General features: G+C 36.2%; 1 protein-coding gene across 5 annotated transcripts in view; it reads left to right on the top strand.

The window, feature by feature from the left end:
- The window catches only part of LOC134530910 (PAX-interacting protein 1-like), a 146674-nt gene that overhangs the window by 118262 nt on the left and 11246 nt on the right, over nucleotides 1-17166 (top strand). For all 5 annotated transcript variants that reach the window (XM_063366214.1, XM_063366212.1, XM_063366217.1 and 2 more), the window contains exons 18-21: nucleotides 2176-2285; nucleotides 10483-10629; nucleotides 13686-13873; nucleotides 16478-16701. In XM_063366214.1, the coding sequence (XP_063222284.1) occupies nucleotides 2176-2285; nucleotides 10483-10629; nucleotides 13686-13873; nucleotides 16478-16701 (669 nt within the window). The remainder of the gene's footprint in view (nucleotides 1-2175; nucleotides 2286-10482; nucleotides 10630-13685; nucleotides 13874-16477; nucleotides 16702-17166) is intronic.

Genomic DNA, 17166 nt, shown 5'->3' with positions numbered 1-17166 from the left:
TTTAGTGGTCACACACACTTTAAAATGAGCATGCAAGGCTCTGTTTGAATGGAGGTAGCAAATAGTGAACTAGCCCAGCTATGGGGATCATAGATGGATGCTGGATTTTGTTGAATTTATTTCTGAAAATTACAAAATAGGTAAAGAAGTTTTAAAAAAAAGTCAGGGAAATTTAAAATTTGGTTTAAGGAAATGCCAGGGAAATTTTATTACAAATTTGTGTGGACACTTTGAAAACAGCTTAGGTAAAGAAATTTGTATTTTTGGAGGTTTAGCTCTCTCATTTTTTTCTTTCCATGGAATGTAGTAGTAATTTTCTAAGTTTGATAAAATATTAGCTTTAGTTTTTTAATTATTTTATTTAAGTTTTCCTGAGAATTTTTGCATACACTGTCATTGGTATAGCCCGTCCCACTCTTAGATTGCAGTACACGGCTTATGGCGCGCGCTGTTGCCAAATCTTTAACACATTACGAATTTCAGGAGATGCGTGTATTTGTAATTTGGATCGAACAAGAAGCATTTTAAGAAATCATATCGTAATTTATAATATTAAATACTATTACACATATAAATTTGTAATAATGCCACTTTTATGTAAATTTCAAATAAAAACTACCTATTGTAGACGAAAATTTCTTATAGTTTTCGTTTCTGTTCTAAAAATCCCATATATATATATATATATATATATATATATATATATCACATTTTCATGGGCCCGATAAATGCCGTATTTTTGGACAAGTCATGTCCAAAATGATAAATAAAATACAGTAATGAAAATTCTCGGTCGAGTAAGTTATGGGAAAAATCCGAACAATTGGTTCGAAATGGGGAAGATTTTTTGAAAAACAGAAAAATCGCAACAACTCCCATAATATGAATAATATGGAATCCGTTTTAACGTATAACTCGGATTACCTAATGCCGAAAAATGTTTTCTAAATACATTTTTGATACGACCAGCCATAACTGCATGGGTTCGAAAAAAATTTTCACCGGACAAAAAAACGTAACTGCCTTAGTAGACACCTTATCAAATCTGTTTAAATTGTTTGTAATAATATCATAGTTATTTTCCAAAACTTTGTCTAAAACAATGTTTGATAAGATGCTTGGTGTTGAGAAGGATAGAAAAGTAATTCAAAATTTTGTACCATGATCGCTATTGAATTCCTTCGTATTTATTTCATACATTTTACATATTATGTTCAAGAATCGATTATAATATTTTTAGTTGACTAAGGAAGCCATGTATTTGAAATTGCTTGTAGGACAGAACCCCACTTATCTAAACACACGACCCTGTTTCCTCTTACGACGGCAGCGCGCGCTCTTGTACTGATAAGACACATCTTTAACAGCTATTTCCACGGAAACTGTAGAAGCAATTGAGATGGGGCTGCTTTTAAAAACTAATTCAATTCATTGTGAACATTTTTCTCGCTTTTGTCCCCCATCTATCTTTAATAGAAAAAAATTTTTCCGCGGGTCAACTTTTTGATGTTTCAGTTTGTGAGAAAATGCATTTCAATATATTAAAAAAATTATTTAAGTGAAACCTGTACAGTTTTTGTCTTAACATTTGTTCGGTGGCATCCTAAGGCATTAATTTACTAATAAAAAAAATCTGAATGAAATACACATGTAGGTTTTCTGTTTTTGATGTGAAACATATCGGAATACTTCAAAACAGTTCGCAGCGAATAAGTTATGTTTTTTAATTTTTTCGGACACTTAAAATATTGTTAATTATTCAAAATAAGCATTGCCTGATGCGTATTTTGATTCTACACAATATGAAAAAAAGCTTGGTCCAAAAATTAAAATTTTAAATTTCGTTTGATATTTGGCAACAACGCACGAAGAAACAAGGACAGTGCTAACGGCAATCGGCGTGTGTTAGAGAGAGAGAGAGAATGCGCCCATTTACTTCCACACTGCAATCTAAGAGTGGGATGCTCTATAGTACAATATATTTTATATAGTAGAGTAAGGAACTTACTCCAAAGTGTTTACTTGTTCCAGTAAACTTTTTTTGTATTCCCATCTCTTTATAATATGAGTTTTATCAGTGATGCAGTTTTCAAGTGGAAGTGGGGTGTGGCACAACACACATCAATAAATGTTTTCCAGAAGGAAGAAGTGCTGTGAGTGTAATCTCTGTTGTAGGCTCTTCAAGATGGGAAGCGCCTTGTAACTGCGTATTGGCTCAATGATGTTGTCGGGAGGAAGCAAGTGGTGCCACCATGGCAGGCAATCCATTTCCCAACAAACTTCAGGTATTCTTATAGTCGTCTACTTGGGCACACATACATTGCTCAAGATATCAAATTGTGGTCTACGAAAAACATTTAATAATACGCTGGGGGGCGGATGAGTAATTCTGTTTCTGTACTTTAATTTTAAACTTATTTTTAGGGTTCTGCGAATATTTGAAAATTCCGAATTCGAGTTAGAATTTTTTGATATTCGATTCGAAAATTTGAATCAAATTCATTTTACAATAATTCGACTAGCAAAATCTGACCCGGGTACACTAATATAGGACATCCCCCTCCCCCATTTTTAAAAGAAATGTAAATGGACGATTACATCTTCCACTTACAAAAAATTATACATCGAAACCCCTTATTTACATTACCGTTATTTACATTTTCATGTTATTTGAACAATTTTATTTCTGTCCCGTTTTAACCTCATTTGATGTAATGCAATGAATTCCCGTTGTTTACAACGCGCGTATTGCTTACGCAGTTTACGCCGTTCGTTCTGATAAAACTGCTTACTAACTTAATTAATCCTATTACAAAGTAATCTGATGTGTAAATCGTGTTTTAAAGATGTTTTTAAAAGTTATAAACTTCACTTCATCTTTAACGTCTCGGGAGTCGCTTTATACCGCTTATAAAAACGTACGCAGCGCCAGTTTGGTTGTGTTGATTCCTGTATTCCCGTATAGAGCGCGCGCATGTAGTCGAAAATTGATATTGATAGCTCGCTGACTGCATGCACACACGCGCTCTGTCGGTCACAGAGTTAACCCCCACGATCGTTATGCGTATAGTTACAAATCACGTACTTTAAAGGGTTTCTTTTTTTTTTACGTTGAATATAATGGTTTTATTGCATCACTCATTAATTTAAATTATTTAGCGTGCTTTCGCAAAGTCTACTTTTTAAATAAACGTACTTTCCATGAATAGGTTTTTTTTTATGGATTACTTAACTTTTTTTTTGCATAATAGTATTCTCCGTTCTCTCTTACCTAAGTTTTGGAATAAACAAAGCCTCTCGTAAACAAACATTTTCATTGGCTGCTGGCCGCCGCGCACATTATTCGTGCGCTAGAAATAGTCCCGTCGTTACGTATTTTTACACTGCCTTTTTTATAACAATTGTTGTTATATAGCATTATAGCGTTTCACCATTAATATCCAATACAGTTTAATGTGTCAGAAAGTATTTACTTACAATTATGTTAGCAGACGCCGTGTGTACAGTGTACAGTTGATGCCCGGCGCAACAGATTCGCGCGCACACTATTTGTTATGGCTGACGCCGGACCGAGTTTTGTAAAGCACAGAACGGGAAAGCCTTTGAAAAGTGCACAGAAAACTATTGTGTTGAATCTTGAATGTTTTTAAAACATTTTCAGACAAATATCCGGATTGTCGTGTGAACGATATCGCGAGTTTAACTGCGGAATTTTCGAGTGTTTCGAAGAGCAGTGTGCTTTGTGCAAGGAAAGAATTACAGGACACTGGGACATTAACAACTCCCGGGAAGAAAAGGAAACGTGAGTATCCTGTTATCAAAACTTGTGATGATTTTGTGAAGACGGCTATTAGGCATTAAGTGCATAGTTTTTTCTTCGCAAATGAACCACCTACGCTGAACTAAGTACTACGGTGCTTCCTGTTATATTACTTCTCCGTTATTTTATTAGCACCGACTGTACTGAAGTGTGTGTGTGTGTGTGTGTGTTGCAACTAGTGCTTGGCGCTCAAGATGAATTCAGCCTATCACTTGCTGACGCGGCTCAGTGATAAGACGGGGTTTGTTTATTTCAAAACTCGGCTAAGAGTGAACCCAAGGTCTCACCCCTAATTATAAACTTGATTTTAGAATAAAATGTGCTATGCTTAAGTGATAAAAACGGTAAATTTATTATTTTTCTTTTGTACCACTTTCTTCTGCTGTGATATTTTTTTAATATTTTTATCCTTGAAAGTCAAACATGTTAAATAAGGTGGTAAGTGAGATAGTTTTCTCTACAGCAGGCAACATAGTTACCAGCTGCAGAGAATTGTTGTTGCCACACCATGTCGATGAACTCACCTTTCTCCATGACATTGCGAAGTGATTTATGTTAGTGCTATAGACATAATTTTTAATTTTTTTTTTTTTTAATTTTTGAGAATCTGGTTGTGCTTCTTCAAAATATGTAGTCTCACTTTGATTTTAGTTACTTGATTTAAACTGTGAATTATGTGACAAGTTTTTGAAAGGTGGTATGTTAAAATTTTTTTAATGATATATGTTATTTTAATAAATATTCCCAAATTCGATTCGAAAAAAATTCGAAACTCGTGAATTTTTTTGAAATTCGATTCGAATTCGATTTGAACTGAAAAATCACAATTTTCAGATGTCTACTTATTTTTAGGCTAGTGATAATGGCTAAAACGTGTGTTTTCAAAAAAATTTGGGCGTGAAACATCTGGTACAGATTCTTGAAAGCACTCAAGGGATTTGCGTACACCTTTATCTTCATTTTTCTACCATATATAATGTTAGTTACCATTGAAATGTCATAGTGGCCGCTCGCACCTCACTTGCAGAAATACACCCATGACTAAGCAGGCCCTTTAAGTGTGTAAATTTTTCTCCTAAATGTGCTTAAATCTCTAAACTAAAAATCAAACATTTCTTCATTTAGTGGAACTCTGATTTACTTTCTCATATTTAAGTTGTTCCTAAATATATTTTCCACTTTTATGTGCTCCTGTATAATTTTTTGTTATAATGTAGTGTAAATTTTATTGTACACTTTTTTTAAAGTTCTCATACTGACTATGTGGATGATGATGTGCACTCTGGTAAAAAGTCAGACTCTGTATTTATTGGTTTTCGTAGCCATGGATATGAAATAGTTTTCCTTAGCTTTTTGTACTGACGAAGTCCTGTGCATATCTGCAGATAATAATTTTGTTTTTGCGTTGTTACTTGGGATTGTGCCATGAATTATAGTTGGAAACTAAGTATTACTTGATCTATATATAAAAAAACCCATATACTTCTTTCATCTTGTGTTTGGATTTCAAAAATATGTAGTATATAGTATAAATTTTTTTTTTAAAGATATACATTTTATGAATTTAATTATTTTTATAATAATATATAAATATTTTAGAGGTCTGCAAGTCTGGGATTTTTAATTTGAGTCAAGCTCGAGTGAGCCAACTAAATAGCTCTTAAGCTTTCAGTCAAATCTCTCATTTTAATATATACAAGTGTATAACACTTTTAAAATAAAATTACTTGTGACCTACAGTAAAACCTTTTTGTTGCGACCCCATTTATTGCGACCACCTCTCTATTACAACCAGATTTCGAGGAACCTGAAAAATTGCCGAAAATCCGAAGAAAATCGGACAGAAACTAAGTTTCTTGTGGTGACCCTGGTGAGTAGTGTGTTACTGCGTTTCTCTTGCCGAGTGCTGTACTGCCATAGGCAGCGCATATATAAAAATAGATACCACTTCCTGTCGACCGCTGTCAGCGCTTAACAACCCCATTCCACGTCCCTTTGCCGGCAGGGTGCAGATAAAGGTTTTTGTGGCAACGTGTTTACGACGCTGTCAGCGCTTAACAACCCCCATTCCACATCCCTTTGCCGGCAGGGTGCAGATAAAGGTTTTTGTGGCAACGTGTTTACGACCGCTGTCAGCGCTTAACAACCCCCATTCCACATCCCTTTGCCGGCAGGGTGCAGATAAAGGTTTTTGTGGCAACGTGTTTACGACCGCTGTCAGCGCTTAACAACCCCCATTCCACATCCCTTTGCCGGCAGGGTGCAGATAAAGGTTTTTGTGGCAACGTGTTTACGACCGCTGTCAGCGCTTAACAACCCCCATTCCACATCCCTTTGCCGGCAGGGTGCAGATAAAGGAATTTGTGGCAACGTGTTTACGTTTAGCTATTTGCGAGTGTCTAGTGTGGTACACAGTTAAGGCAAAGAAAGCTACCTGCTGGATTTCTCTTGATTTTGATTACTATCGGTTGACAATACACAGCGACCGACTGGATGCACACCGGCCTCGACTTGTTTTAACTGCTGCAGCAATGTATATTTTGACAGCTCAAGCAATTATCTTTTCCCGTGGGTTGATAGAAAAAGGTGGCTTCACCCAGCATAAAAAAAAAAGGCTACGCCACTTATTGCCCACGCAAGAAACACACTGGCTGCCGTCTGTCTCCCTCGCATTTATCTTTCTTCTAACATTCCACGTCTCACCTCTCGCGCGAGCAATAACGGAGCGACCACGCATTGGGCCGTTTTATGCTTTGTTTGGTGACAGCAGTTAGATTTTATTCGGTATATTCCTTTTCATAGGACCCTTGCTATTAAAATACATTTATATTTAAGTTTGAAAGCTTGTAAATTCCTTGCCATAGATGACTGAACTCGAACTTGGTGTGAAAAGTGACATATTTTGACCCCTCCCTCGCCGCTTTAGTACCCCATTCATAATAGCCCAATTTTATGGGAGAAGGGAGGGTGAAATGAGCATTTTCACACTGAAGGTTTTTCAAAGGGGAGCGAAGTTGGGGTGTTATAAGGGAGGACACTAGATGGTTTGTGTGTCTGGGAGGGATGAGCTAGCCTTGAAGAACGTTAACGAGAGGGGAGGGAGGGGTGAGCTTATGCGTCATGAAGCCGCTGCCGCCAGCCAGCCGGGCGATCTTCGTGTGCGCCCACTCGCGTTGCAGAACCTACAGCTGCCATATTTTTAAAGGAAATGTCCCATTATTTTTTTGTTATTCTTACATGAACATTATTGAAAGTATTAAAGCCGACACAAAAATACGCTGTGTGTTAAAATTCCTCTATTACGACCCCATTCCTGGAAACCGTGAGGGGTCGTTTCAGAGAGGTTTGACTGTAGTTCATTTGAAAATGCTAAAATATCAATTTTGATGCATTTTCTGGAGACACATTAGCTTTGCAGTTAAAGAATTTGTTTCCTGCAGTTCAAAACAGTCTTTTGCCAGCTACCTGTATGGCTGAGATTCCTAAAAATATGTCTTACCCCTGGTGCTAAAATATTAAAACAAGATCTATTTTCATGCCACCATTCACTGTGATTAATTATAATAATTGGCTGTACATTCACGCTAAAGGGTCAGCGAGTATTCCAAAATTATATGGTATTCGTTAATAATTTTATATTTAATCCAAATTATCAAGCCAAATATTTTTTTTGTTATTTGTTACCATTACATACAGCAAATGGGTCACATGCCTTCATTCACAAAGAATTTAAACGAAAGAGTGTAACACTTATGAAGCGAAGAAGATTTGTTTAGTAATATTGATTTGTTTTCTGCATCATAGTACATAAATGCTTTTTTTATATTTTATATATAACAAATAATTTGAGATGGAGATTGAAAATTACTCAAAGTTTTCTATTTTTATGTGTATAATCAGGTGATCGGCAAAACAATTGTCACACAACTTAAAATTTTCATGATAGAAGAAAATACATAGCTGGTTTCTTTCTTGCATTAAACGTTACTCTGTTACATTGTATTTTTATTATAGTATTTTGCATTTGTGAAGTGTGATAAAAGGTTTCATTGTCTTTTGAAATTTGGTTAGTAAAGTATTTGACAGTTGTGAATACATAATTTTATAATTGATTCAAAATTAGATATGAATTAAAAATAAAACCCTTTTTTACTTCAATGAATCGATTGTCAGAATTGTAATCTTGAATTGAAACCCACAAAGAGCATCACAAGGGTGATGTCATGGTTCAGAAGACATTCACCACCTTGTGTTCACGACGGGCTAGTGTGAGGCTCTTCACATCCACCCTTTCGGAGTCCTCCGATTATCTTGAGAACATAGCTGCTTACCCGAGGCTGTTTGTAGTGGGCGCCACCACGTGACTGGGCACGTGGACCCGGCTGAGACTCCCGGTCAGGGTGTTACTTGGCCCGTGCGAGGCGAGATATTAGTCCTCTAATTAATCGAGCTTATTTACTTAAGACCTGGCCCACTCTAGGCATCGGGCACGCCACACTGATCTGCGTACACGGATACCACGGGGTTGGCGACATGTGGCCACACGTCTCTGATGACCGCGCACGTCTGGCCTCGGCCGATGACGAAGAGGAACTGGGGCAAGCAGCGCTCTGCGCGCGGACAACAGGCAGCTTCCTGCCGGACCAAAACCGTTATTCTATTCTGTGATCCCGTGCCAAGGGTTAGTTTTAAGAAAGAGACAAAACACTCTTATAATTTATACAATCCCTCATCCGGGCTCAGAACCTCAAACATCAGCTATTTTTAATATTAACATTTAAATAATAATTGTTGTTACTAGTTTCTGGGGACGTCGTACTGCCGCTAAGCGCCCTCTTGCGGTAGTCCGTGGCGCGCAATTTGAACACACGCATGTCTACATACGTCGGCGGTACAAATGCCGGGAAGGAGGGGAACTGGACAGTAGAGTCGGGCCAGGCTTACGAGGCGAAGCCCCAGCTGACATCAACCTCCATCACCTGAACTGAACCCATCATCTGTCATTCCGTCGGCCCTGCAATTCACCAAGGCAGTGAGCGTCAATATGTTGTTATTTTATGCAAAAAAATGATACATACAACCATTTTTATAAAATTGGTAGCTGTATGATCTCTCTGAAATTAAACTTTGAAATGAAGCGAGGTGGCACTGTAAGAGGACACTCCATGCAAATGCTAGGATGTTTCCTTACTTTAGACCATGACCAATTCCTTTGTACCCATTAGGTAATTTGAAAGAATCTGTCCTAATGACCTCGTAGTCATAACATGAAGCCCAAGTAAAAAAAAAAAAAAAAAAAAATGTGAGCGATTTGTTCAGTACTCACCAGTAATGTATAACATCCAATCTCAGTAATGAGCAAAATCTTGTGTTCTTATGTTGCAAATATAATTATAAAATGAAACTCGGACACATATTTTAACGTAGAATATTTTAAAATAATGCCAAAAGTGATGAATATACTCAAATTTTGTTTTCAACTACATTTCTGGATGCAAATCACGAGTGGTTTCTGCACCCGCTGCTAGAATTTTCTGCCAGAGCAGCTATGTTGACTATTCAATTCACAGACTGAAATTTTAAACTACATAATAAAACAGCTCCCAAAATAAACCATGCCTTAGACCTGATTTTCAGTGAGGAATTTTATTAAAATACTGCCCATCTTGTTAAAATTCATTAAACAGTTAATTCCATAACATTTTCCTTTGGCTTTGTAGATTGGTTTGCGCCATCCACTACTGATGGCAGCATCATGATTACATATTTCTGTTCCACTCACAAAATTACTTCTATCAAATGCCGTATACCAAGAGCTAAGATGTTAAACATCAATAAACCCGAAACTTTTAGAGGCTGGGAAAATATTTTAAGCTGCAATTAGATGTTCTGCTTAAGTCGATTTTCAAGCATTCGCTGATCTCTAATTTGTATATGTATGTCATTTTTTTGAAGTGAAACTTCTTTGCTGAGGGTGTAACAATTTTCGAGTGGCACACTCGCGCACTTTCATGTGCACAGTTGTTTCTTGGGTTTGGATGTCACACTATCCCCACTCTGGGGCCGTTGGCGCAGTCGGTGATCGCTAGAGCAGCCTTGAGTGGGCTCTACTTGGCGGTGTGCGGTGCAGGTTGAACCCTGCTTTGCTGCAGGGATAGGCAGGTCACGGCGGTAGGGACCCTCCTGCTCCTGATGACACCCGACTGGAGGGAGTATTTGGGCAGAGGGCAACACAACAGGGTTTGAGCTTATTGTCGTGCACCGCGCCACGGGCCATATTCAAAAGAAAATATTGTTCTTTCATGTATGTATTATTATTTTAATTACTTTTGTTAATCACTATTTTTAAACAGTGTTATGTGAGTATTGTTTTAGCTGTGTAACTAAATATTTCTGGACATACATTATTACATCAAGTCATTTCAACATTTCATTACATCAAGTCATGCACTCCCATTGCACAAATCTTTCAAAGATAATAAATATTTCTGCTGGTTTAATGCTTTTCACTCTTTAGTTTGACATGGGTAATTATTTGTCACAAATTATTTTTCCCCTCACTTCAATTTGAAGTTATGTAAGTATTGTGTTATGGGTCCTGTAAAGATTTACACAGTACTAAACTTAAAATTTTAAAAATAATTTGTTTATTTTAATTTCAGTGATGGGAAGCCATGCAAAAATTTTATTATCTCACTAACACAGTTTGAAGATGATGAAAGACGCAGAGTACGATTCCTAATTGAAGAATTAGGTGCCAAATACACTGGCTACTTCAGCAAAGAAAACAATATTTTGGTTTGTAAAAGGTAAATATTTTGAATTTTACTTGCATGTTACTGCTTTATTGAGTGGAGTAAACACGAGCCTCTTTCTTGTACAAGAATGGTATCCCTGAACTTGTGAACGTGTGGTGTGTGGTAGCTGCCGAGTATGCTAGCAACTAGTATGCAACGTATGCTTGTATAGTTCTATAGTAAAACCTCTATACAAAGAAACCTCATCAGCAAAAACACTGTTATTACGAAATCATTATTACAAAGTGTTTTCACAGTCCCTAGAAATTATATAAGAGTTCAGAGTTTTAATGCTTAGTTTGTTAGTACAAAATATAGGGTTAGGTTATTGTTATTGTGTAATCCAACATTGTTTTACCCCACTGGAAAGAACTACTCAGATTAAAAAATGGTCAATACAAACATCATAAAATGATAAATAGTAAGTTTCAACAAAACTACTGTGTAGTTCAGTGTATATATAAATTTAGTAAGTACATATTCATCCAAAATGATTGTATGTCTCTCTGTAAGTAATTTTATAATTTGTGGTACATTCTGCTGGTAAATCCTTCTTAGAGAAGTTCAGTAGAAAAATTTTTTTTGACCTGAATTTGTAATTTTTTATCCCTAAACAATAAACATTTGGTGACTGTATAAAAATGTGGGCAAGTTTTTTTACAGCTTATTTTACCTTTTCAGGAACTGAGAAAACTTACCATAACTTATTTTGATTTTCTTTAGAAATTATATTCTTAACAATTTTGACTTAACTAATTTTGCAATTGCAAAAGTTTGGTTAATACACACCACCTAATATTACAAGGTTCCAAAATTATGGTCCCATTGTGTTTGTATTAATGAGGTTTGACTGTATAATAAAACTGAAGGAACTTAACTTTTGTATGTTTGTTATTGAGGAATTCTTATCAAAAAAGTCTCATTAGTCACAAAAAAAAATACAATTTTAACAAGTGTATATTTCACAATATTTACAGTAGGTACCTAAGATTTTTATGGCATTTAGTTTATGAAATAAATATTCATAGCAGAAATGTACTTATGTATTCCCAAATGCCATTAAAAGGTGTTAGGCAATCGGCAAACAGTGTGCTGTGAAAAAATATATATTTCTTCAGAAAATGGGCCAGTTTGCCAAACTTAAAAATTAACAAAAATACATACATCACTTAGTCCACAAATGAATAAGATGATTTTTTTTGTCCATGATGCCATTAATTTATGAGAATTCTTCAGTATTTGTAGCATAGTTCTGCAGAATTATATTTTTGCTAGGGATTTTTATTTTTTTTTATTTCTTGAGCATAATTTGTATTTCATTTGAATTAAAAACAGTTGTTTTAAATTTTAATAAATTACAGTAGATACTGTTTTGAATGGAACTTAACAGAAAGTTAGTAATGAGGTTTTTATTTTTTTTAAAAATTTCACTAATGAGGGGTTTTACTGTACTAGCTAGTGTGCTATAGAACTAGTGCAAACAAACAGAAAATGAGGATTATTCATAACAGCCTTAAAAAAAAAAAATTTACATTTGTGTCTACATGTATTTTATTTATAGCTTGTAGGAGTCCATTTTATTCCAAATGTTTTGTTACCACTCACCACCTCCGGCTAGCTCAAAATTAGGTGATGAGTGAACATACAGTTTGGTAGCAGGTCACGAAGTAATTCATATGCAATGTTTCATGTATTATCTTTTGTTTTTTATTTACTTAAAATCAAAATATCAACCGAACAAACACAAAAAAATGTAAATGTACATCCAGAAAAGATAAAACACAGAGCCATCGCCCGACCCGGCACTCGAACAATGACTGTCCAGCACGGTGCTTGGACAATGACTAACCATACAGCCTTCCTTCCCTTTGTGTGGGCTCGCTGTCGTAATTCTCAGCCAATCACGGCGTATGGCAACAGAAACTTCCACGAAATTCTTACTTCTGTTCCCACGACGCAGCAATTTTGTCTCTTTCTCACACTTCCGTGACTGAGACTCAAACGCCTAGCGTGTGAAACAAAGCCTCGTTCGTGGAAATAACGAAGGAGAATTACGTCAGCACGCCTTCCCACACAAAGAAGCCAGCAAAAAAAAAAAAATAATAATTCTTTAAAAATAAACTTATGAATTATAAAAATAAAACAATAAACCTGGAGAATTACGTTCACAATAATTTCTAAAAGGAAAAACTTTACATCATTTTATAATCTAACCTGAAATATGACAAAAATTTATAACAAATTATTATTACTGGATTGCATGGGGAAGGCTGTTATCTGGGTTGTTAAAGTTTATACATTTTATTAATTTTAACTTAAAATAAAACCTCCTGCTGAAAATAATATGCACTGAAACTTATACTATTATATTTAGGGACAAGATTATATGGTGAATTGCGATAAAACCAAAATTACACTAAAAAGCATATCAATACTCTGAATACCACCGAAATGCAAGTTTTATCATGGAATTAACCAGCATTGAACCAAAACATAATTAAAATCACTAAAAAAGTAATCTTTTAAAGTTTTAATTTCAAGGAATGTTGTTATATCCTGACAAACGTTGTACCAAAGTGCATAGATCAGAAAAATTAATTTGATTGGTTTTATTGTGCATTGAGTGTATTGAATCAATTTTAAACCACAAGTGCTCGTGACTTTATTTTATTGTTTTGAATGTATCTGTTTTAGATCAATTCATTACAAATTATTTTATCATAAAAATGTAGCATACAAATACACTATTTTGGTGGAGTAAGTATTACAAAACCGTATTCATAAAAATAAAAACAATAACACAGTAATCTTCTGTTTTAAAAATGAATTGGGACTTAAAATAAAACCATAAAATCCTGTCTCTAGTTATACTGTATGAGTATGTATTGTTCACTTTCTTTCCTGTATTCTAGCTAGTGTTAGTTTTTCTTCGCCTTTTATGGTCAATTTTTGCTCTAGAAAGAGACTCAAGGTATTTCTGTTTCATTTTCAAGCAAAAATAATTAAATTTATCATGTTTTGTGCAGTGCAGCAGGATGTTATTTAGTTTTCGTTTTTATTGTTTCCAGAGAAGAAGGGGACAAGTGTAAGAAAGCTCGACTTTGGAAAATTCCACTTGTGAATGTTCAGTGGCTTGGTGATGTTTATTTGGGCAACGGCAGCATCAGGTCTCCTGAATCTCCCAAGTATCAGCAGTTTGAGTCCATACTTGGAAATCCTTTTGCTGTAGATTACGGATCTCTAATGCATCTTATGGGTAAGAATTGCTTTCCTTTGTTAAAAGTTAATAATTATATTGTAGAAATTCTAATGGCAAAAAAAAAAACAATAATTTAGTGACTAGACTTATCAATTACAGTAAAGTACCGCTCTTAGAAACATCAGAAAATTATTTTCAGATACTTCACATACATACCACCACTCTCAATTTTCTTCCTTCTGGAGAAAAAAAAACAAGCTTCAATATTAGTGAAATCATTTCTGATGCCACTTACATATGTGCAAGAAGTACTTCTTAAACAAGCAAACAAAAGTTAGCAGAAAAAAGAGTTTTTTTTCGCAGCTTTAGCAGTGGACAAGCTGCCATCCAGTTTCCACAAGGCGTAGTAAATGGAAAGATTGCAGCATGAGGGAGGCTTGAAGGCTGCCAGCAGCCACTGCAGGATGTAGAAGGTAGGAAGATTTAGGAACTGAACAAGAATCAGGGTGGTATTCCAAGACGTTCGGGTAGGTAGTGTTGTAAAGTTACTTGCGGGTCACATATCAGAATGGGTTGAAACCAAATCCCAGTAAGGTAACAGATCGGCAGCTGTTTTAATAGACAGAGACATGCGGAAGGCTATAAACAATTGTACTTCGCAGAACAAGTAAATCACTGATGAATCTCTACCCAACATTTGTTTGGTTATGTTTACATGACAATAATAGAAAACAACAAAAATCAGTGTGTCTGGTTTGCATCTTATGAAAAGGTAGGCTAAGAAAAAGATAGGATCAGCAAATATGTCATCAGTACCTAGCACTGTGAACTGCATCGGTTAGTTGAAGTTGATTGGAATACCTCATAAATGCTAAGTTACATGATTCAGTGTCTAAGCTGTCACCTCTTGCATGTTTACTTTCGTAGCCTATCATGAAACATCTCATCCAACAACCCATGACTACTCTTCAAATGATACAAAGTACCAGGTCTTGAACTCCATCCCAGCAGACGTGCCACTTTTGGGGCATTCACTTTTCTTATTGACACCTTAACCGCACCGTTAACCACAACAGTTGAGGCACAAGAACACATTACCAGTGCTGGTGCTTGGTGGACCTACCAAAGCTACAGTTACAGACAGGGTAACCTCCTGACAATCAGCTTGAACTAGAATTACACAAGAAAGTACAGAAACGTGACAGATGCAAATAGAACAAGAAGCCTTGCTCGGTCGATGACTAGGTGGAGTTAGGTGATGAAGTAGTTACGTTTTATGTTTTTTTTTGGGAATAAAGGGGTTGGTAGTCAGTTAACCTACCTCCCACCAAGTTTAAAAAAATTTTAAATAATTGTTTCTTTGTGAAGGTTTAAATTGACGGTTAACCGCAAGTTGGCTTGTTGTGAATACTTGACGCAGTACACAAATGTATTGTTAAATTGCAAAACATTAATTTTATGTGTGTCTATACACACACACACATGCGCACACACACATGCACACACACACTCACAGAGGCACACACACACACATACACACACACACTTCTAGTATTTAAATTCTCTAGTAGTGTACTACTTTTATAGTGTTCTAGTTTAAAATTTAATAAAAATGTTTTTGCCAAGATGATATACTTTGATCATGAAAAATTACATTTTCCAGTTTTATCTTGTTAATTCTTTGTACTGTTCACTTAAGTTGACAACTGTCTGGTACCAATGAACAACAGTTTTCTTCTCTATAAAACACAGTATACTCTCTCATTGAGCCTTGCAAACACAGGAGTTAGGTCATCACTTACTTGCAAACACGCTGGGTGTCTGGGTGCTGTCCAATGCTGACTGGAGGAGTGGAGACCTGCCCCACAACATTCTCCAGCAAGCAGCCGTGGTCGGTTGGCAGAAGGTGACACTCCTCGTGGATGCCACGTCACATTGGTGGGTTCCGACTCCGACCGTACTGCCAAAGTCTTAGCCCAGTTGCATCTCTCTTCAAGCACACAAGTTCATAAGTAGGGATTGACGACTCTTGCCAAGCTGCTTCTTATTGGGGATCGGTCACAGCTTCTACCACCCGATGCCCTCTGTGTCCTATCAAGCACTCTAGTTCGTTCGTTCCACCAGCGCACCGCCTAACCCCACCTTGCCTTGTTTCGTCACTGTGTCGTGACATGTTTGGCAATGGTGTGCAAGCTCTCGTAACTTGCGTTTAAACATCCCACTGTCTGTAGTAACTTCAAAATGTCTTGAGCCAACTCATAATGCACATCTTAGAGTAGCTTCCAAACAGTCAGAATTTATAACTGTTCTTAAAAATAACCTTAATATAAATATCATGCCAAATAGGTAGATGAGGCACTGACAAATGCTTCGCGAGGCAATAGAAGTTCCATTCCCATCGCGGTCCAACCCAGATATTTCATAAGTGGAAAACGCGACCAACATTGCTGTGAGCAATTGGATATTCTCGTGGTACTCCGGTTTCCTCCACCAATGCATTCTGTCAATGCTCTAGTCTCTCGTTTGTAATGACTCAAAAGTCGATGGGATATGAGGACACAATTCCTTCATTTGTTGAATCCATGCGTACTGCTGATAGTATTTATGTTTCCAAGACACTTGGTAATTGCATGCTAGCATTAATGATTTGTGCCTGCCCAGCTCCGTGGAAGGAACCCCTCCAGATACCGCCGAACGTGTTCACTGCCAAGCTGAACACGCCGCAGCAGCGACCCATAAAAAGAGTGCAGAACTCTGAGAACTTTGAGGAAGACGCTGCTCCTCAGCTACCTGCGAAGCTGTTCAAGATGTCTGAAAAGAAGGATGGCAATGAAAAGTACCGCATCACTTTCTCTTACGCTAAGCAAAAGGAAGATCTGGAAAAGGTGAGTTGTATGTATGTAGTAAGTAGCTTTCTGTTTTTACTCACTTTCATGTAATTCCAGGTATAGAATTTGCTCCTTTATTCTATAAAAATTGTAAAATAAATACATATAAATTGGAATATCAGAAATTAATAGCTGTTATACAGGATAAACCCAAATAGAGGCTGATGATTTTATTCATTATTATTTGCAGCTCGCTAAAACAGTTCAGCCTAGGATGTAGCACCAAGAAAAATTCAAGTAGACTTTAACACTGAAAAAAACAAAATCTGGAAAATATATATGACGGACCATAAAACTGTAATAAAATATTTCTCTCATTGAATTACCATGTTTCTTGATTTAATATATTGCAATAAAATTAATTTCCATGTTCATAATTTTTTTACCTTCATCAACAAATGGGAAAAACCTACCTAGAAAAGATAGGCCACTGAATCATGGGTTAAATTCAAGTTTTCATCT

Source organism: Bacillus rossius, chromosome 3, assembly GCF_032445375.1.
Source record: "Bacillus rossius redtenbacheri isolate Brsri chromosome 3, Brsri_v3, whole genome shotgun sequence".
Lineage (NCBI taxonomy): Eukaryota > Metazoa > Arthropoda > Insecta > Phasmatodea > Bacillidae > Bacillus > Bacillus rossius.
The sequence above is the reverse complement of the archived record's forward strand: the minus strand, read 5'-3'. Positions and strand labels throughout refer to the sequence as shown.